Source organism: Meleagris gallopavo, chromosome 11 (assembly GCF_000146605.3).
Source record: "Meleagris gallopavo isolate NT-WF06-2002-E0010 breed Aviagen turkey brand Nicholas breeding stock chromosome 11, Turkey_5.1, whole genome shotgun sequence".
Taxonomy (NCBI): Eukaryota; Metazoa; Chordata; class Aves; order Galliformes; family Phasianidae; genus Meleagris; species Meleagris gallopavo.
Window position 1 is genome coordinate 14,973,636 of NC_015021.2, and position 20,500 is coordinate 14,994,135.

The 20,500-nt window shown below is 41.2% G+C and overlaps 2 protein-coding genes across 9 annotated transcripts; one reads left to right on the top strand and one right to left on the bottom strand.

Annotated features, from left to right (window-relative positions):
• The first annotated feature begins 10 nt into the window (after window positions 1–10).
• On the top strand, window positions 11–7,407 carry LOC100541927 (cytochrome P450 2J2-like). 2 transcript variants are annotated; one of them, XM_010716914.3, is made up of 9 exons: window positions 11–1,842; window positions 2,589–2,751; window positions 2,883–3,032; window positions 4,568–4,728; window positions 4,894–5,067; window positions 5,298–5,439; window positions 5,969–6,167; window positions 6,480–6,622; window positions 6,841–7,407. In XM_010716914.3, the coding sequence occupies exons 1-9, from the start codon at window positions 1,672–1,674 to the stop codon at window positions 7,017–7,019; spliced, it is 1,482 nt and encodes a 493-aa protein (XP_010715216.1). In that variant the 5' UTR covers window positions 11–1,671; the 3' UTR covers window positions 7,020–7,407. The 2 variants fall into 2 exon arrangements, with proteins under 2 accessions (XP_010715216.1, XP_019474634.1); XM_019619089.1 differs by lacking the exon at window positions 6,841–7,407 and having other exon boundaries at window positions 12–1,842; window positions 5,969–6,156; window positions 6,480–6,605.
• Window positions 7,408–8,112: 705 nt separating this feature from the next.
• CAPN10 (calpain 10) lies at window positions 8,113–20,277 on the bottom strand. 7 transcript variants are annotated; one of them, XM_019619087.2, is made up of 14 exons: window positions 20,177–20,277; window positions 19,692–19,897; window positions 17,766–17,897; window positions 17,329–17,525; window positions 16,494–16,711; window positions 15,826–15,967; window positions 15,219–15,385; window positions 14,388–14,671; window positions 13,729–13,931; window positions 12,007–12,059; window positions 11,804–11,889; window positions 11,287–11,486; window positions 10,707–10,752; window positions 8,113–8,962 (listed from the first exon to the last, which is right to left on the bottom strand). In XM_019619087.2, the coding sequence occupies exons 2-14, from the start codon at window positions 19,833–19,835 to the stop codon at window positions 8,933–8,935; spliced, it is 1,902 nt and encodes a 633-aa protein (XP_019474632.1). In that variant the 5' UTR covers window positions 19,836–19,897; window positions 20,177–20,277; the 3' UTR covers window positions 8,113–8,932. The 7 variants fall into 7 exon arrangements, with proteins under 7 accessions (XP_019474632.1, XP_010715115.1, XP_019474631.1 ...); XM_010716813.3 differs by adding an exon at window positions 19,989–20,056 and having other exon boundaries at window positions 11,804–12,059; window positions 20,177–20,268; XM_019619086.2 differs by adding an exon at window positions 19,980–20,056 and having other exon boundaries at window positions 11,804–12,059; window positions 20,177–20,268.
• Between the last annotated feature and the right edge of the window lie 223 nt (window positions 20,278–20,500).

Below are 20,500 nucleotides of genomic sequence, written 5' to 3' on the forward strand. Positions count from 1 at the left end.
GAGAAAAAACATTAAGCACAAAGCATGTCCTAAGATAAAAATAAAAACAAATGAATAGCACGTCATTGGGCTTTTCCTTTCAGTCACTCCTAGATGAGCTCACAGAATCACAGAATGGCCAGGGTTGGAAGGGACCTCAAGGATCATGAATCTCCAACCCCCCTGTCACATGCAGGGCCACCAACCTCCACATTTAATACCCCTGCATAAAATTCCATCCACCTGCTGGTTGCTCTGGGTGTTGTCACGCTGTTGAAAAACAGATTCCACCTTTCTCAATCCCAAGCAATCCAAAACCCTTCAGTATTTCAGCCCTTGTTCCTTTCTGAATGAGAACAGCATTAAGCGTATTTATGTTCTTCCCAGTCCCAAAAGCTAAATGTGCAACAGCTGAGCATTTCTCAGCTACCATGGTAGAACTCAGAGTTCTTCTCAGGAAGAAACAGAATGTTAATACCTACTTCAGCTCTCTCTTATCTGAAATGTTCTGTTCTGACCGTGACTATTAGCATTCCAAGTACAATATTTAGGCTACTAAATACATCAAAAATGCTGAAGCAAATACTTAAACACTAGGAAATGCCAAAACTAAGACTGGCTGCACAACAGGGATTGCTTCTTAGCGATGCCTTACTGCGAGCAGTACCAGATGTACTGTGGCTGAACCTAAGGCATTCAGCATCTCTTCCATTCCATTAAATAAATCAGTGTGCATCAGAGGACCAAGAAACCAATAACACAATGGTGGGACTGAGCAGGTACAGCAGGACTTCACAGGGAGGACTTTGGAAAGAGGTCATTCTGGGGGCAATCCATTTTCATTGCTCAATGACTCCATTCTGTGTGAGCAGCACCTCTCCACGCAGGCCCTGCATACACTGCTGTGCCAAGCAATACCTGCACAGCCAGAGCCTCACACTGCTTTCTAACACACACTAAATACACCTTTGCAACTCACAACTCAACATCTAAGCCCTGGTATTATAACACTTACTACAACACCATCCCAAGAGAAATAGATAAGATGGGAGATGCTTTTTTGTTGTGGAGATTCCAGACACTTTTAAGGCAATCTACTTCAGAGAAAGTCAATGAATAGCAACTAAGGAAAGAAAGATAGTTAAGACCTCAGTTTAGCCTTCTGTTGCTTGAATTCAATTGTTTTTCTGCTTGGAGACTGTATCCTATTGTGCACACATTTCCACTTCTGTAAAAGAAATCGCATAAAAATTTCTGGTGTTCCAGAAAGGTAGTAAGTAACACATCAGCATTTAACTACAAGAAACTTCAGGAGGTGTTACTGTTATGCAAGACATTCGGTATTCTTGGATAGCTGCTTGACAATGACTGCAAAACCCAAAATCAACACACACAAAAAAGAAAGAAAATTCTAGTTGCGTCAAGAAATCATGTCAGATCACAATTACAGATCATAAAAGAGAGTAGGTGTGGCTTGGCTAGCTGCGAGGGATCACATATTTCCAAGTTTTCTGAGGACTTCAGCTTAGGCAAACTGTAGATCGAGAGGGAGGGACAGACAGACAGATGGTCAAAGGAGGCATAGGTTCCCAGAGAGAGCTGGACTTCAGCAGAAGCACTCATTCATCTGCACAGCACCATATTTGCAGAGGAAGCCGTACATAAGAGCAGTGAGCAGCAGAGATTTCCATAATGTTGGGGATTGTTGAGCTGTTTGTAGCCCTGGTAGCCTCCCTCCTGATCTTGCAGTTCCTGAAGCTGCAGTGGATGCGTAGCCAGCTCCCTCCAGGACCAGTTCCTCTCCCCATCATTGGGAACTTGTGGCTGCTGGACTTCAAACTTCGCCGAGAAACTCTCGCTAAGGTATTTAGTTATGTCTTATCTCTCGTTATGGTTTAGTGGGGAAATACTGGTGGGAGGTGGGCAGTTGGACTGAATGATCTTGGAGATCTTTTCCAACCTCGGTGATTCTGTGATCTGTGGCTGAAAATCTGTCTGAATCTATTTTAACTTAAATTTAAATATCAATAAGCATCATGTTTCATTACCGGATTTGTTCTCTGTCTTTGCACTGATAACTCTCACCTTGTAAACCATCTTTAGCTGAATTTTCTTTGGCTGACCCTAATGTCACTGGAACACCTCCAGGCCATGATGGTCCAATCTCCGTTAGCAGATCAAACATACACTCTAAACGGACCCTTCTTTTCATATTTGTGTAACCAAAAGTCAGCAAGGTACATTTTATTACTAAAATGAAGTGGGGAAAAATGAATTCTTCTTCTGCTCACAGCACAAGTTCTTAATAAGCCAATTAAAACTCAAGATTTGCATCAGATTAAGGAAAAATAAAAACATTATATGAGGAAAGACAATAGAAGCAAATATGAACAATAGTGGGAAAGTAACAGGATGGAACACAAAAGCATTTCTTTTCTTTTTTTGGAAGTTGGAGGAAAAAAGGATCGTTGTCAATTTTAATTTGTGAAAGAAAACAGAAAATCTTTGGCATTTTGCATGCATTCATTTGTTCTTTGATTCTTAAAATGAATACTTATGCGAATGCATTCTGTTTCCTATTCACTGATGCACTGTTATTAACTCTTCAGTTAACCAACATCTATGGCAACATCTACACAGTGTGGATGGGACAGACACCCATGGTTGTACTGAATGGGTACAAAGCAGTAAAAGATGGCATCGTCACCCATTCAGAGGAGACTTCTGGAAGACCTCTCACGCCATTCTACAGGGACATGATGGGCGAAAAAGGTGTTACAATACCGAAATACGCTTATCCTTTTTTGCTAGTGCAATATAAACCAATCCAAACCCAATTTTGCCTCCTGCAGCAAAAGGATTTCCCTGCCCAGCACCAAAATAAATGTTTCTGTGTTCTTCAGGCATTTTTCTGACAAGTGGGCACACCTGGAAGCAACAGCGGCGCTTTGGGATGACCATCATACGGAGCCTAGGATTTGGGAAGGACAACTTGGAGCATCAAATTCAAACAGAGGCCTCTCATCTTCTGGGTATCTTTGCAAACACAAAAGGTAAATTCAATAGAAAAATAAGACTTGGAGCGCTTTCTGAAATACAGTGGATTAGGGTAACTGAAGTTTCACAACACATTTTTTACAAGCTATAAACATATTTTCCTGTTAGTGGGACTTCTACTGGCTTTTTAATTGCATTCTTGAAAAAAATGTTTTGTCTGAATAGCTGGCAATATGAAGCTTTTTTTTTTTTAGTAAGGATAGTAGAAAATGTTTATTATCAACATCGTCTCAGGAACAGCTAGTAACAATTTTTACATTCAAGGAGGATAGAAAACCTGTATGTTTTCTTCCATAAAGAACAGATTTTGTGATCTGCTGGACAGCAAATGTCTACAATTTGGCAGAGAAAAAAGCCCAGCACAAAGAGCACATCATTCTGTTGTCCAACAAAATTCCTTTGTAGGGTTTGAATGAAATAGAAACTAGTAAAATTTTAAGAATATGCCAAAACAAAGTACCCAAATATAAATATTCTGAACAGCCAAATCCCTCACCCACATCATATTTCATAGTGACATGAAAGCACAGAGAGGTTTCCCAAGGCCTGCCACCAACTCATTTAGCCTTAGATACAGCAAAATGGCCATACTGACTTCTGAGAGCAACATTTCTAAGGTCACTGGATACAAAAGATAGGAGCACACCAGCTGGTATGAGGCCTTGATACAACCCAAATTTTTACTTCCATGCAATTCTTCCCCATATTAAACCCACTCATTGCATTTACTGTTTCGAAGAAACACAACGAGTGTTGGACTGAAGTCAGAAATGCATAGAGGACCATTTTCCTCTGGTCAGTATGAAGGCTGTCCTCACCTTCAGCACGTGTTCTTGATTATTTTTCTAGATTTCACCTTTCTGTTTACTTCAATCCTTTTTAACAAGAGCTGTGTTCCATCCTGTAAAATAAGGAACGTGGGTTGGTGGGCATGGTGGTGATGGGTGGATGGTTGGCCTAGATGATTAGTGGTCTTTTCCAACCTTCAAGATTCTATGATAAGAATTATGAAAGTTTTGCCTTCAGTCTGTGGAGAAAAAAATGTATATACATTTAATATATATAGATGAATGTTATGCTGCACTTGAAAACAAAACAGAGAGAAGACATTTCAACGTGACAAAGAAATTAAGACTTCAAAATCTTTCCCTTCTGTTTTGTTACCTTCCCCTCTCCCCCAACCTGAGTTTAAATATTTGCCTGCAGATCTGAAGGCATGTAATCCATCCAGATCACCCGTATCACAACTCAGAGAGGTGGGGGAAGAGAGACCTAGCATTCCATCTTCTCAAAGACAAAAATTACCTGATTTTACAAGAACTAAAAGCAGATTGAAAATAAAGATTCCCTGCAATTACAGAGATTTGCATTACACTAGAGTTCACGTGCAGAAGATCAGACTCCTTTTAGACTAAGTTTCACACACTTTGAACTACTATTATTTTTGCTTTTAAAAGAAATGTTCCTCTTCCTTAATTTTTCTCACTACCACCTGTTCGGAAATACTCACCAGTAGCTCCTGTACCTGCAGGCAAGCCTTTCGACCCCCGCACTTCCATCGTCCAAGCCATTGCCAATATAATCTGTGCTGTTGTTTTTGGCCATCGCTTCTCCAGCGAGGATGAATCTTTCAGCAAGCTTATCAAAGCTGTTTATTTTGTGATCTACTTTCAAGCTACTATCTGGGGCAGGGTAAGAACTGTGCATTTAATCAGAATTTCCCACGTTCCAACTTGTGTATTGCCTCTCATCGTAACTGAAACGACTCCTGCAGTGCTTTTACAGTCATCAGGAAATAGGAATTGGACTCTCCATTGAAAAATGCTCATATTTCTTCTTATTCATTTACAATCACAGATGTATGATGCTTTCCCATGGCTTATGCACCGCTTCCCAGGACCGCATCAGAAAGTGTTCGCATACAATGACTTCATGCACAACTTAGTTATGAATGAGGTCCAGATGCATGAGAGAGAGAAGGCAGGTGATCCACGGGATCTCATTGACTTCTACCTAACCCAAATAGCAAAAGTAAGTATCTATCTATCACCACAGCCCCTCCTTGGCCTCAGTGTCCACTACAAATACTTGCTCTTCAAGTGACAATAATAGAATTTTAATACGCACACTTTGTTTGGCACTCAAGAGTTTTGCATTGATGGATGGCTCAGCATTATCACAAAGTTATGCCCATTGCCACCTGAGCAATTGTACGTATGAAACAATCCACTTCATAGCCTTCGTGTGAATGTATCCTACAGACCAAAGATGACCCCACCTCCACGTTTAATAAAGACAACATGGTTCAGACCGTGGTTGATCTCTTGCTAGGAGGGACCGAAACAACAAGCACCACTCTCCTCTGGGCACTGCTCTATATGGTACAATACCCAGAAATACAAGGTGAGTAAAAGCCTTTGCAGAGAACTGCGCTCAACATTACATCTAATGAACACCATTACAATGTAAGCACTCGCTTAATTGTGTGCAACAGATCAAAATAAACATTAACAATGAATAAAAGAGGCAGATCTCAATAATTGAGATCTAAAAATGAAAGCTTAACAACCAAAGCAAAAACCTCGTGCTTTCTCCACCAGCTCATTAAGATCATTTTAATTAATAGAAAGCTCTGTCACCCCTTCCAGTGAGATAAAACAAGGAATACCTTGCTAAGGTCACCACTACGTATGCAGCCAGAACTTTTATAACCTTTAGAACAGGAAAACTTTAAGAACACAGAACCACATTACCCTCATAGAGATCACCCTGTGCTTTGGGAATGTGCATTTTCTCAATCAACTGAAACCAACACAGATGCTAAAACACACGCCAAGGCATTTCAAAGTAGCACAGTCTCTTTTTTCCCCCCTACCTTGGGGCTGGGAAACAAAGAAGAAAAAAAAGTTAAAACATTGTCATTGCTCTGCAGAAAGAGTTCAAAGGGAGATAGAGGCTGTTGTGGAACCTTCCCATGTCATCAGCTATGAAGACCGCAAAAGGCTGCCCTATACAAATGCTGTGATTCATGAGACTTTGCGGTACAGCAACATCACTTCTGTGGGGGTCCCTCGACTGTGCGTGAGGAATACGACTTTGCTGGGCTTTCGCATTAAAAAGGTATGGAGCACGTATGTCTCCAAGCTTTGGATAGTTAATATTTACTATGTTGTGCACATCAGCTCCTACAATTCCTGGCTCGGCGCAGAGAATACACGGCAGCACGTCATAGACATGAAACAAAGCTGAGTGCTCCAAATAGAGCCTACAAGTAACACCTTATGACAAAAGATAGAAGGGTTTATTATGCCTAGATGCATGCAGGAGAAGGGCAAGCTGAGGCCGAGCACCTGGCTGTAGACACAGGATAGCACAGCATCTATTAGAGAAAAGAGTCAGAAAAGAATCAACACATAGAAAATATCATCTGTTTCTTCTTGCAGGGCACACTTGGTGCTGCCAAATCTGCACTCTGTGGTGTATGACAGTGACCACTGGGCAACCCCTTGGAAGTTCAACCCAAACCATTTCCTCGATTTGGATGGCAACTTTGTGCACAAAGAGGCATTCCTACCCTTCTCAGCAGGTAATGCCCGAACATTTCAGCATCTCTCTTCATTCTGTCTTGCAGGACAACAACATTCTAAATTCTAAAACATTAAGAAACGTTTCGATAAAAATTTATCTGGCACAAAGATCTAAAGTCACATATTTTACTGTAAAGCCCACAAATTTTGTCTTGTTCTGTTTGTTTTTCATAGAATTTAGCTTCACACTTCTAACTTCTTTCCCTTTTCCCTGCAGGGCACCGTGTGTGTTTGGGGGAACAGATGGCACGAGTTGAACTGTTCATCTTTTTCACTAATCTGCTTCGGGCATTCACATTTCAGCTCCCTGAAGGAGTAAAGGAAATCAACCCGGAGTACATTTTGGGTGCAATACTGCAGCCACATCCATATGAAATCTGTGCTGTTCCACATTAATCTGCAACATACCACAAAGCAGAGGGACCCATCAATGACTGCAGAACAAATATCACTATCTTATCTATATTCAAATTCACATAGCTCAGTGTAGAGAATTATAACAGAAGTGTTTCTGTTCAGGAAGGCTGACCTCATGCAGATGAGCTTTCTGAAACTAGAAAATTGCATTTACCAAAGCTCATATAATCACGCCGTCGGTACATACAATTACTCAAAGTGTTACCAAAACCACATTTACACACACACAGTAACAATTAATCAGATGTAGCATTTTAGAGAAGTGATCTGTAACAAGAGCTTCCTGCACCTGCACTCACTAACGTACCACGTGTGAAATGGCACCACTGTTCCAACACAGTAAGGATGCCTGAAAACACCATTTGCTTCAACAGTTACTCCTCTCTGTTCACAGGTGTCTCCTTGCTTCCTCCTGCAGAAGGTTCCAGGGCACACAGCCCCTGTTTTGACTCCTCTTCCTTTCCCACTGCCTGAAAACACTTCATATAGCAGTGTCAGCTTCACGTCTGCATCAATGTTGGCAGAATATGGTCTCTTATAATCACATTCCATTTGGAATGATTCTCTATTTCATCACTGCTCTCAGATCCAGGTGTTATCAAGAACCTTCCTTCCGCTTAATATCATCATTACAACACCCAATAATTTGCTCTTTGAAGACAAATAACAGCCTTTCAAGAAAAGAAGATGCCAGTATTTGTCAAAGCGAGCACAGCAGATATCTATTACCTACAGCCTTCTCGTTGTCCCATACTTTCACAACAAATGTGGAAAGTTTGGACCACTTAAAATTCAACTGTGATCATCCTAAATGCTCAGTTTTCCAAGTTCAATAGGGACAAACACAAGTTATGCTAGGATGTCATTAAAAGCAAAAGTGGAAAGCTACTTATTTCGCAGACATAAAACTAAAGGAAAGCTTCATTCTCCTCTCTAACATTTCCAATTGCCACCATCCACTTGGTGTGAATCCCAGGGCTTTAACATGCTGTAAAGCTTGCAACTGCAGAACAAATAAAGACTTGACACCCACAGATAGTTTCTACCTTTTTAATAAAAGACATTTTAAAACTCTTAAACATTACTCCAATTTTATTGAGGAAAATATAACACCTAAAAAAATCCTCCTTGATTTAGAAATACTTCCTAACAGAAATCAAGACAAAAAAATCTCTCAACCTTCAGATTTCTTGCAGTGAGGGCAGGAGGTACCTGGCATAAAACACATTCTCACAGATTTATGAAAGCAGTCTGATGTGGCAGTTCGTAAAAGTTTTCAAGTCTTATCTCCATCTTTTGTGGGATTCATTCAAGGGAAACTCACAAAAAAAATCTCTTTTCACCCTACCACTCGCACGGTGCAGCCAACGGCCCACAGTAAAGTGCTCAGCAGTATGACTGCCAGTGTAGGATATAAGCTTGGACTTGCTCTATTCCAGTTTATTCTGATGGTTCTTGAGGTATGTCCTACGTGAGAAAAAGATTCCAGTTTAATTCTGCTGTGTTCACCCTTTGGTCTCCTGATTGATTTTTTTCCCCAAAATATTATTCCATTACGCACTTGAATTTCCTGGTTTTCTTCTAAAAATGCATCTCAAATGAAAACATGCACATATTCCCCACCTGTATTTGTGAGGAACTGAGGTACATGATGAAGATCCGTTGTATAATGCTGGTTCTTAAACACGAGGGAAGAACATATGCTTACAGTGCACACGATAAAGGAGGTATTTTTACAGAAAAGTTGCTGTAGACCTGACAGTTGTTACCAGTGGAAAAACAGCTGGGCTATACATTTCTTCTCTTTATCCCATTCCAAACCAAAACCAGCAAGAACTGTGTGTTCCTCAGCTTTCCCATGATTCTCAAAACCTCAGCATGAGAGTTCAAGATCACTTTTTCATCACAGTTGTAAATGAAACCTACAAGAAAATGATCAAGGCAGAAAAAAAAAGTTATTAAATGAGAAAAGGAAATTCATAAGGAATTGAAGTAAAACAGAAAACAAAAATTTAAAAACCAGGACTAAGAGCTAGTTCTGTCCATGAAACATCTTAATAAACTAAGAACTTGTAAATCCTATAGTGTCAGTAATTAGAAATCACACAAGCAAAAAATCCACCAACATTCAGCTCTATTCTGATGCACCACAGAAATCAGCAGCCCAAGTTCTCAGTAAGGCAGACTGCCCACATCCTTCAGAGGTTTACAGCCCTGAAAAAACCAAATGATTTAAAATCCAGGCTTTAGAAAAACCTCTTGGAGGGTCTTGGATTCAGACATAACTTCTGCCACTGCTAAGGAAACTACAACTGCCACTTATTTCCAATTTTTTCATGTCTTGAAGCCCTGAAGAATCTACACTCTTAGTTCCCTTGATGTTGGGCAGCACCCTTTGCCTAAGTCCCTCCATTTTCAAGGAATATCCAAGAAACACATCTTGAAATATATCCTCTCTGTAACAATGGCCTTGCAATCTTGTTTTCCCAAAACAACGGTAATGAAGAACTTCAGCACATACTTCACCTCCTAGATATTAACTTAGCAATTGCCAGGAGGAAAGTACATGCTGATCTTTACCCACTGCAGTGAAGCACACAAAATCCATACTGTTTGTGTGGTTTTAAGGACAAAATGTAACCACTGGTCAGCATGACCTAATTCAAGAGAACAAGCAAGCCAAGAGTTTCTTCGAAGACTTCTTTTTAATCAAAGCTTCACAGAGAAACAGTCGAGTATCTAGATGGTTGTGATCTCAAGTAATAAGCAGAGTACTGTCCAGAGCATGCCTCTGATCCACCAAACACATCAGATAAATTAAAGAGTTGTTTAAAAAACACAAAGTTCTTCTCTCACTCAGATTAAACTCTGTATGCCATAGGAACTCAGCACTTGCATCCACCCCTTCAAGAATAATAGATACATACCTAACTAAGCAAAATACAGTCATCAAAATGTTAAATACGTGGCATTAGTTCTTAATAGAGAAGTCTGTATGCCAAGAATTATGAAAGGATGTGCAGGCTGTGAGGAAACCAATAAGAAATGAAACTACTGTGGTGCAAGGTAATCTCTGGGTTGTCCCTTCCCTTCTCCTTTTTGCTGTATTTTCTCTAGTTTTTTCAATAATATGCTATCATTAGAATTTCTAAATTGGGCATCCAAGGTATTAGTATTAGTATCAAAGCCAACAAGGTGGAGGAAGATTATGATATTTAATTAAATCTAGTAGACCTATGGTAACACAAAGAAACAAATTACGTCAAAATGCATTACAAGTGTTTACACTTTTGAAAGCAAATGGAAAGGTCAAATCCACCCAGTTATTCCTCACTGACAGCCCCGTTTCTCACAGACACCGTGGCACAGATACACACTGGGGAAGGCCTTCAAGGAGTAAATAATGGCTTTATAAAATTGTCATACATAAACTTCCACGTATCTGAGCAGAATGCAAAGATAAATGTTCTGAGTTGCTAACTATGCTACTCTGCTGGTAGAGAAACAAATAGAAGATTAACTGCTTGATTTCATTATCAGTTTGCAGCAAGTAAATGAGAACATTCAAAGTCCAGTCCACTGATGTGTGACTTTCAAATATTATTATACATAAACTTTGATTATACCTGTGTCACCATTAGGACAAACTGAAGTTGTATCACTTACTTCTTGCAATACTTGTCCCAGTGTCTCTCTGCTGTGAATGCGTTTCCTGTTGAAAACCAAAAGTACATTTACACTTCTGCACAAAGCACAGGGGGATTTGCAAACATCAACTGTTACACTAGGCGTGGTTCCACATCCTTATCCACACGGAATCTTAACACAATCTTATCAAATCTACAAACTTTGAGTCAGACCTGCTATCACTCAGCGAGGTGTAAAAACTCACTGCAGCTTCTCCTACACAAACAAATGTTGTTTGTTAAAAAGCTTACTAAGCTTTCAGCATAAGTCCAAGCAACTGCATGCAGTGACAATGAGTCATGTGAGCACATATTCTCTGAACCTAGAGAATATGCTGTTGTTCAGCAACTGATGCAAGAAGATTAACCACACTGTTACTTCAGTCATTCTTCCAACATAATCAAAGATGGTAAGCAGTGCTTGCTACGAAGACCTGAAGAGGAAAAATGAAGATTCTTCTACCAGAAGTGACAGTAACTATAGTTACAGTTTCTGAACACCCTGCAATATGCATACTACGAATTACTGTAGATCCAAACAGAAAGCAGCAAATTTTTACCTGTCTATTTTGGTTGCTATGATCACTGTAAAACTGCCTTCTGTGTTGGGCAGGTACGTAGATGGTATAATTACATAACTTCCAGCAGGGAGCCTGCACAGTCTGCTTACTTCCTGTGAATAGCAGTGAGGTACACAGCTCACCAGTGGCTCCAAGTGCAGAAAAGAGGAAGTATTTGGCTTCCAACTGCTGTTAGGTACCTGCAAAAAAAAAAAAGAAAGAAAAATGAAAGCATGCTTATCTTTTCAACACAGGTATACCTGTGCCAGATGTACCACAGTAAGATATGTTCTGCATGTAATCTGCTCCAAACACTCACTCTTATGTACAGAACTATAGAGGAAACATTCTCTGAAAATAAAGCCAGCTGAGTGCTGTAGAAAAGAAATAAAAGAGCACACTTTATCTGTTTCACACACACATTTTTCATATTTGCCAACGTCTGTAAAAGCCTCGTGTCACTGACTCACTCAGAGTTCACACTCTACTAAGCCTACATCTGGCAAACAAGTCTTACCTGGAAGATATGAAAACCTATTGCACGACACTTGCTGTCCTGGCAGTGCTGACGGAGGGTGATTTTCACACTGCTTTTTCCTGGTCCTGCAGGAATGGAGAGGGGAAAGCAGGGATTGATATGGAAGGAGGGGAAGTTCCTGCTGCCTCCAGCACTTTGCCCATTTTTCCAGCATCCTTCCAGCTGCAGCGTTTCCCATTCACCTACTGGGAGTTCTTCAGTAAGAGCAGCATCTGTGGGTGGTGGTTTTATCTCACTGTCAAACACAAGAAAGAAAACAAAACGCAACAGAACAGGTATGATTTCACAAAACTAGAAAACCAGCTCACAGAAATAAATCAATATTACATAAACTTACAGGAACACAGTCCAAAGCATACACTGCGTTGTTTGTTTGTACATCTACCACATCTTCAGTCACAAACTACCACTTACCTGCTGACCTGATCACTGCAACATTAATACCTATTTCAATCTAGCCCAGAATCATTTGGCATTTATTATCAACACCAGTCCCACAGCATCCAAAACAATATTTCAGCATAAGGACAGATGGTATATTTGAAGTTATTCCCAATCCTCCATTCACTTAAGAACACAACAGCTGTTCTGATATTCTACGATTGTCATTTAAACTCACATCCAACACCTGTTTCAGACTTAGCAGTGTTACACTTAACAGCAGTAGATGAGAGGACATTTGCCCTGAAGTGCTCTGCAGGTGCTGTACATTCAGAAAAATATATTGCCAACACAAGCCCATGTCTTACACCCCAAAATTAGCAAAATTAGCCTCGTTTTGCAGACCTTTATTCAGCCTAACACTTGATGACATTTTGCCTCCAAATTCAACAGAGTAAACGATCTGACTTTATAGTGTGACTTGTCAGCTTCTGTCCAAGAGCATACCAAAAAACCCATGAACAGCTTTTAAACACGTTGTCAGTGGTACATTTTGCCTCCATGCTTATCAGGCACAAGCAATTAGACACATCCATATTCTTTCAAGTTTACTGGAAGAAGATACAACTTGGCTGACACCACACAATCATCATGTCTCCATATGCATTTATTTTAGGTGTGTGGTCACCAAGGCAGACTTGCTCATGAGTAACTGACTTTAAAGTGTTGGGATATCTGCTACAGCTAAGAAAAAAGTATGTAAGTGATCTGAAGCTACTGGACTGACATTGCTGATGTCTCAGGTTGGATCAGCAAGCATTGTTATACAGAAAAAAAACGCTTTCTCAAGTTCATTACAAAAAACTTAATTTCTATCACAAGCTACAAGGGAAGATCAAATAGGACACAACATGGAGTGATGCTTACAAGTATTTTTGCAAACACCTCAGTACTATCTGGGTTGAATGCTTTAACTCAAGACACAACCCTTCATTCAGCTAAGCAAGACAGCACTGATGTCAGTGCTATTTTTCACACTTGGCCTTGCAAAGATGAGCTACAAGTATGATGTCACCCAAGTTCACTGCAGACTCTGCATTTGCATTTGAAACTGTACTGCTCACTCTGAAAAGTGTTGTACACCTGGCAACCTGTCAGTATGTGTGCCAACACTTTTTCCACTATACTTGATAACATACAGCTCTTTTCCATCATCCACTGTGGTAAGATAGCTTCTGTGGTACACCTGCATTTTTCCCAACACTAAGAAAGATCAGGATACTACTCATCTCATTACTTCTGATGTGTGACACTTTAAACAATTAGCCATAACACATAAGAGCTGCTTCATCCGAAAAACAAGGAGATGGAAGAATGCCTCCATAGATACAAAGAGAAAACTATACTATAATTTGGTATTGTGCACAACTGTTCAGAACCACTTTGAACATTTTCATACTGTGCAAATGCATCTTCATGCCTCTGTTCGTACCCACAAGAAGTTTTCTCCTTTTTAAACATACCTGAGAGAGATTCTTCCCGTAGAAAATACACGAAGCAAGAAATGCCCTACAGCATCTTTCAGGAAAGTGCTGGGAACAACAAGGTAGTACCCAGGAGAAAGGTCGCAGCATACATGCACTTCTCTGTCATAGGAATGGCAGACGGTACCTACAACTGGAGGAGCAGAGAGGGTCTTTGGAAGGTTAAATCGTTTCTTCTCCACCTAGAACAGATGCATAATGATGCACGGTGGTTTAGGAAAATTGAGCAGTTTGTAACAAAAGCAATCAAATACTGTTTAGACACACCTACATTTACAAAATGAAACAAGGAAGAGAGTATCAGCAGGCAAGCAGATTATCAAAGAGGAACAGAAAGCATTAATATTCAGAAGTAAAATTTGGAATACCATTAAGTGACCAGCCTGAAATGTCACTCACTGGTTTGGAATAATCCCAAACGTTCCACTGTACGGCACTCACAGAGTAGAATCAAGTGCTGGTTCATACCCAGGTTGTACAGACTAACTTTGTGACATACTCAGGACATAAATCAGAGGTGGAAAATGTTTAAACAGTGGAATTATATCACTGTTGTAAGGAACAAATTATTTTAGTCAGATGTTTCAATAGTGCCTTAAGACTTCTACTTGCAAGAGAAATACGTCGCTTCCAATTACCTTCCAGACATGCAATCCCACAGCCTGATATTTCTTCCCCTGCATGCCTTCAGTCAAAGACAGATTTTCATCTACTAAGCGAGTCAGATTTTTAATTCTTCCAGCCCAGTCAGCACTGTATTTTCTGTGTTTCTGCAGCAGAGCAATGCACACCTCGCTCTTCTCACAGACTCTCAGCCAGAACTTAGGGTTGGTAGGGAAGCTGCTGTTGTTACGGCAGCCACCTGCAGACTGGCCTCTCACCCAGGATCCAAAAAGATTCCGAGAGTGATACAGCACTTTCTCTAACAAAATAAGAAAAAAAACTTCAGACACCAGAGGTCATTTATTTTATCCAACAAGTATAGGGCAGAGATTTCCCAGCCCCAAAAAATATGGTGTGGTAGCCTTGATGCTTTCTCTCAGTAGACACTCATGAACAGATTTTGAGAAAAATGAAAATGAATGTCATGACTGGTAATGGCAGACTGATATGACTTTTACAAGTAACAAAAAATTGGTTTCAGAAATCTGATGTTTGTATCTTACAAAGAAAAAAAGAATCTCAAAGCTCTGCAGAGCAATAGCCATCTAGAGAATGCTCATCTCTCAACAAACTAGTAAGTATCCAGAGCTCAGAAGAGTATCAAAGCCTCTTCTAAAGATCTTCAATTTCCTCTCACCCCTCTACTCTTCCCAGAAGTAGAGACAGAAAAGACCTACAGGCATAGAAGAGAGGGAAAGACTGATACAGAGAAATTACAGTCTACTTGCAGCTATTTGCAATTCAAATCACTCCTTCCCACTGATTTAATATTATCCATACAAGAAAGATGTTTTTTCATACCACACCTGTATAGAGGCTCTGCAGCTGTCCTTCCTCATTCACTGGAAAGCCCACAGTAATCTCATCAAATTCTCTGAAAAATTCCTCTTCATCAACCCAGAATTCTCCCTCTTGGATCTGTGAGAGGAGTTCAGAGGCAACCATCGGATCCAGCTGGCTCCATCCTTCACCACTACACACAAGACAAGAGTTAAAACACGGTTCTTCACACAATAAAAATTCCATAACAATCTTTTGTTCTTTGTAGCAGATTTGCATAGCAGGACAATAGAAGGAGGTTTCTTCATTTTAGTGTCAAAGACTTGCCAAGAATTCTTCCTGGATACAACCTGCTGGTCAGTGAGACGCATCATCAAAAGTACAAATCATAACATTTCAAAGAAAACAAACAAACAGCAGTCTAAGTATTCCAACACTTCTCAAAATAAGCTCCTAGGGCCTGTCCTTTTCTTCTAACAACCTGCCTATTTTGCCATCTGAATTATTAACAATAATTCTACATTTCCTTTAAAACATCTCTCTTTGTATCTACTTGGCATCAATTCTAGTTTCTCCTATTCGTGTTAACCTGCATAAATAGAAAAAGCAGACAAGCAGAACAAACCTACTCACCCCTCACACCAAGGACCTCTCCAGCACCGCCTCCCCCACGGATTTCGTATTCGTAGGAGGATGATTTCCTTGCCTGACACTTCAGAAAGATTCAACATGTCTGTCACTATAAAAGCATGAAATTCTCCTAGCTCACTTGCACCTGAATAGGAGAGATAATAACAACAACCTAGAATTAGAATGTATATAAAAGAATCCAGAACATCATTTCACAAAGACAGACTTTAAATCATTCGGTGAAAGAAAGCAAAACAAAGAAATTGTTTATTGGATCAGTATTAAAACGGCATTAAAAAAAGATCGCAACTATATAGAAATAAAACAAATAAAAATTTTAAAGCATGTTAACTCCCTGTTGATCTCAAGTATCTACAAACCCTCAGTGATTTTTTTCTAGCTATTTTGGGGGTTGGCTTTGGGTGATTTTTCTGTTATTTGCTCTGAGAATGAAACTTAACAACCTCCCACGCATCTAACATAAAAAGCATCTCCCAAAAAACCCCTCCATCCTGAACCTAACAACATCTTTAAATCCTTCTTTATCCAAGGTTACACAAAATCACACCACGCAGCTCACAATACAGCAGTCAGCAGTATGCAATGGCTGGCTGCCTTGTGCTCAGAGCAACATCAAATCACCATTTGTTTTAAATGAACTTTACTGTTACCTTGTCTGGAATTGAGGACTGAGCAGCTTATCACACATTGCTCTTTCAAAACCATTAATCTCCTAAACACTTCTTTCTTCAAAACCATGCCAGACTTCTCCTTCCCTGTGTTTCTTGCAGGGTCTTTCAAGGCCCATCTTTCAGCAATGCCTCCAGTCAGATCTACCAAAGCATCTGCCACCTGCCCTGCCCACAGCTGCTCGTAAGATCCATGCACTCTATGGGAAAACAAACACACAGAAAATGTTTCTACAAACAGCAGAACTAAGGAAACAAAGTTCCTGTGTTCTTACTATCCTGCCCATCCCCAGGTAAGCAAGAGGAAATCCACAATTCACTTTACAGAACAAATAATCTAAAGAACAAACCCATCAAACAATGAGATGCCTGATGGGTTTGAATTCATTCCTTCCTATATAGAAACTGCTTCAGCCTTGATGTTTGTACCTTATTTGCACATCAGCTTTCACAATATAATAACTGCTTACTGCATATCAACATTTGTTCCTCCTCTAGGAAGAGGATTAAAATGATTTAATTTTGTTCACTCTGCACAAGGTGTGAAGAAACCACTTCATACTTAAGGGCTTTTTCTGCCCTCTGCTGGCAGTCACACCATCCTCCCCCCAGGTTCTTTTGTACATTTGATGTCAGTACATTTTTCTACATTTCCCCATGTATAGGAAAAACTGGCAACCATTATCCTTTACATCGACTTACAGAGATCTATGCCCAAAATTCTGACTATGCCAAGTCAGATGTTGAAGCAAGCAAAAGGTAAGACAGACGAATATTCTACCCCCCTTCATTCCCCTCAGTAACAGGGCTCACATACTTTGCATAAGCTTTTTCCAATAGAGGAAGCCAAAACAAATCTTCTGTCTGACACTGGGAAAAACAGAGTTTACCACCAAGGCAAGGCAAACGATCATCAATGGTTACTTCCACCCAGTGTCCAAACTGCCAGACGTGGCAGGTGAAACGGCCTTGATACAACTCATCTGCCCAGCTGGGCTGACCTGGAGGGAACACCTACAGGACAAAAAGCTCAAATCAAGACAAATAATGAATGGTTATTGTTTCAATAAAGAAAACTAGTTTAAATTAGGCTGAATGTCAACCCCTTGTAATAAGTGAAAAAAGAAAGACACAGTGCAGTAAAACTAAGCGTAACAAAAGTGATATTCACGTAGAGGCTTGGGATTAAAAAAAAGCAATATATATCTGTAAATCAGGAAAAAAATTCTGGAATATGAAACAACTTCTCTATACCTTATTCAGCAGGTATTTACTCTTCTGCAAAGCTACACAGGCACAAAGGAACCAACAGTCTCCCAGGATTCCTTGCTTCACCTGCACGTCCTGCAGATTGTTTGAAAATAACCGAGGAGTAGAGCAAATGTCCTGCATTAAAAGAAGGGAAATTGAAGTTGAACTTTGCACAACAGGCTAAGGAAGACTATGATTTGGAGAACTGGAGGGCACAGAGGCCTCTCTCAAAATAATGGAGCTTTTACCTTTTACATTTCTTCTCCAGACTCAGCCCAACGAGGCAATAACAATGACCACCTTGTGGCTTTTTACAGGTAGTTTATGTGAGGAAAAACTTGTTGTCATATAGATTTTATGGCACAAACACCATCACTGAGTGCAACCGCATCAGAAGGACCAAAAAGTGAAAGACAACTGAATTCACCAGTTCTTTGCGAGATATATGACCAACTGGGATAGAACAGATGCCATTCACTTCACACTGCACACCCCAATTTCCAAGAATCTCCAAAATTGTATGATAAAAAAACCTTTTCCAGGACAAATAAATATGGATTGCTTGCTAGTGGAAGAGATTGCTACAAATGCAGGGTCTTGAACTACTCAATCTGATCTGAAAGTGAGCTTTTAAAATGGTTCTTCTCTCACCTGCAAGCACTGGGAATTAACTGATCAGCCCTCAGTAGTAATGTAGGTACAATGTACAAAACAAAGCTGCTCACTGGGCTCTGCGAAATCTTTTCTTTGTTAATTGTATCTGATAACAATAGCTCCATCTCTGTTCTACAACCACCCTGGACGTAGGGCAGTGAATTCACTTCATTATGTTTTTACAGCCTTATTCTTTTCCCCACTCAGAACCATTTGGATGCTGGATGGGATGCTTAAAGGCCATCTGGTCCAACCTCCTGCACTGAACAGGGACACCTACAGCTCTGTCAGGTGCTCAGAGCCCCATTCAGTCCGACTTTGGTTGTCTCCAGGGATGGAGCACCACCAGCTCTGTGCAATCTGTGCCAGTGCCTCATCACCCTTATCATAAACAACTTTTTTCTTATTCCTAACATAAATATCCCCTTTTTTTAGTTTCAAACCACTTCCCCTTGTCCTGTCACAACAGATGCTACTGAAGAGACCGTTGCCCTTCTTTCTTACAACCGCCCTTCAGGTACTGAAAGGGAATCATAAATATTTTATTTACGTTGAAGGTATTATGGAAATGTATCCTACACTTTTTAGCTTGCACATGGCTTGCTCCAAAATCCAGCCATTAGTTTAAAAGCAATACGACAAGAACAGCCTAACAATAATAACTAAAATGAAATGACAACAAAAAACAGTTTTCTTTCTTGTTATCAAAGCACAATTTTTCCTCAGCAACAGCAAAGGGATCAATACAAACACTACAATCTGGTTGTCTTCAAGACAATTAAACAACATTTTGAAGAAATGAGAATGACAGGGATATTGAACTTGATACATGCATAATTTGTATAAGGAAATGTATTTCATAGAATCATAGAATGGCCTGGGTTAAAAAGGACCACAATGATCATCTAGTTCCAACCACTCTGCTGTGTGCAGTGTTGCCAACCATCAGACCAGGCTGCCCAGAGCCACATCCAGCCTGGCCTTGAATGCCTCCAGGGATGGGGCATCCACAACATCCTTGGGCAACCTGTTCCAGTGCCTCACCACCCTCTGACTGACAAACTTCCTCCTAATATCTAACCTAAAGCTCCCCTGTCTTAGTTTAAAACCATTGCCCCTCGTCCTATCAATATCCACCCTTGTAAATAGCCATTCCCCCCTCCTCTTACAACAGAATGCCCTAAATTCTACCAGCACCGTGGAATGCCGAAGTTGCAGCAGGAATTTGGAATCACAATTACACAAAAGCACAGGCTTTTCTATCTCAGAACTCACCTGAGGTCTCAACCACGATATCTCACCCCTGAACCGGGCGAGCGGGGTGCAGGAATCAAAGAATATGGAAGCGTCGCTGGCAGGGAAGGCAGGGTCCGTGTACAGCTCTCTCCTCACCATCAGCTGCTTTGTCTCTCCCAGCATTTTCAATGCAATCCCAGGCGGCTCTGCCGGCTGTTCCCAAGACTCTGTTTCCGAGCATCACCCTAGAACGCAAACGAGCGTCGTAACCGAGAAACCACGAAGAAGCACAAGCGTTAGCGCCCACGAAGGGAAAGGCTCTCTCACTGTTCCCACCGAGCTCCCCGAGCCACGCCATCGCCGCTTCCTTTCAGCGCCGGCTGCCGCTCCCGGGGCTCCCCGATCTGACGGGAAACAAGAGGAGGCCTCAGCTCCCCCAGCAGCCCCCACCACCTCCCTCACCCCAGTTCGGCCCGCTCCCCCCCACCAACCCCACCCCCTGCGGCCTTCCCCGCCCCCCTCACCGCAGGGCAGGCCCCGCCGCCATGCCCGGAGCGGCCGTTCCCTGAGCAACGCAGGACACCTCCGCCCTCTCCTCTCAGCCCAGAGGTAACGGATTGAGGCGACGACCAATGAGAAGGCGGAAAGCGAGCACGTGACACCGGCTCCGCCAATCCGCGGCCGCCTGGCCCTGAGGGACAGGGTGGTTCCCAGCGCGCCTCGCGGCGCTGAGGGGAGCGCGGCGGGAAGAAGTGCGGGTGTGCTGTGCTCCTCTGTTGCCCGTAGCTTCAGCCCCTCACCGCTGCCTGTGGTCACGTTCGGGCTTTCCATCCTTGTGTGACCCAAAA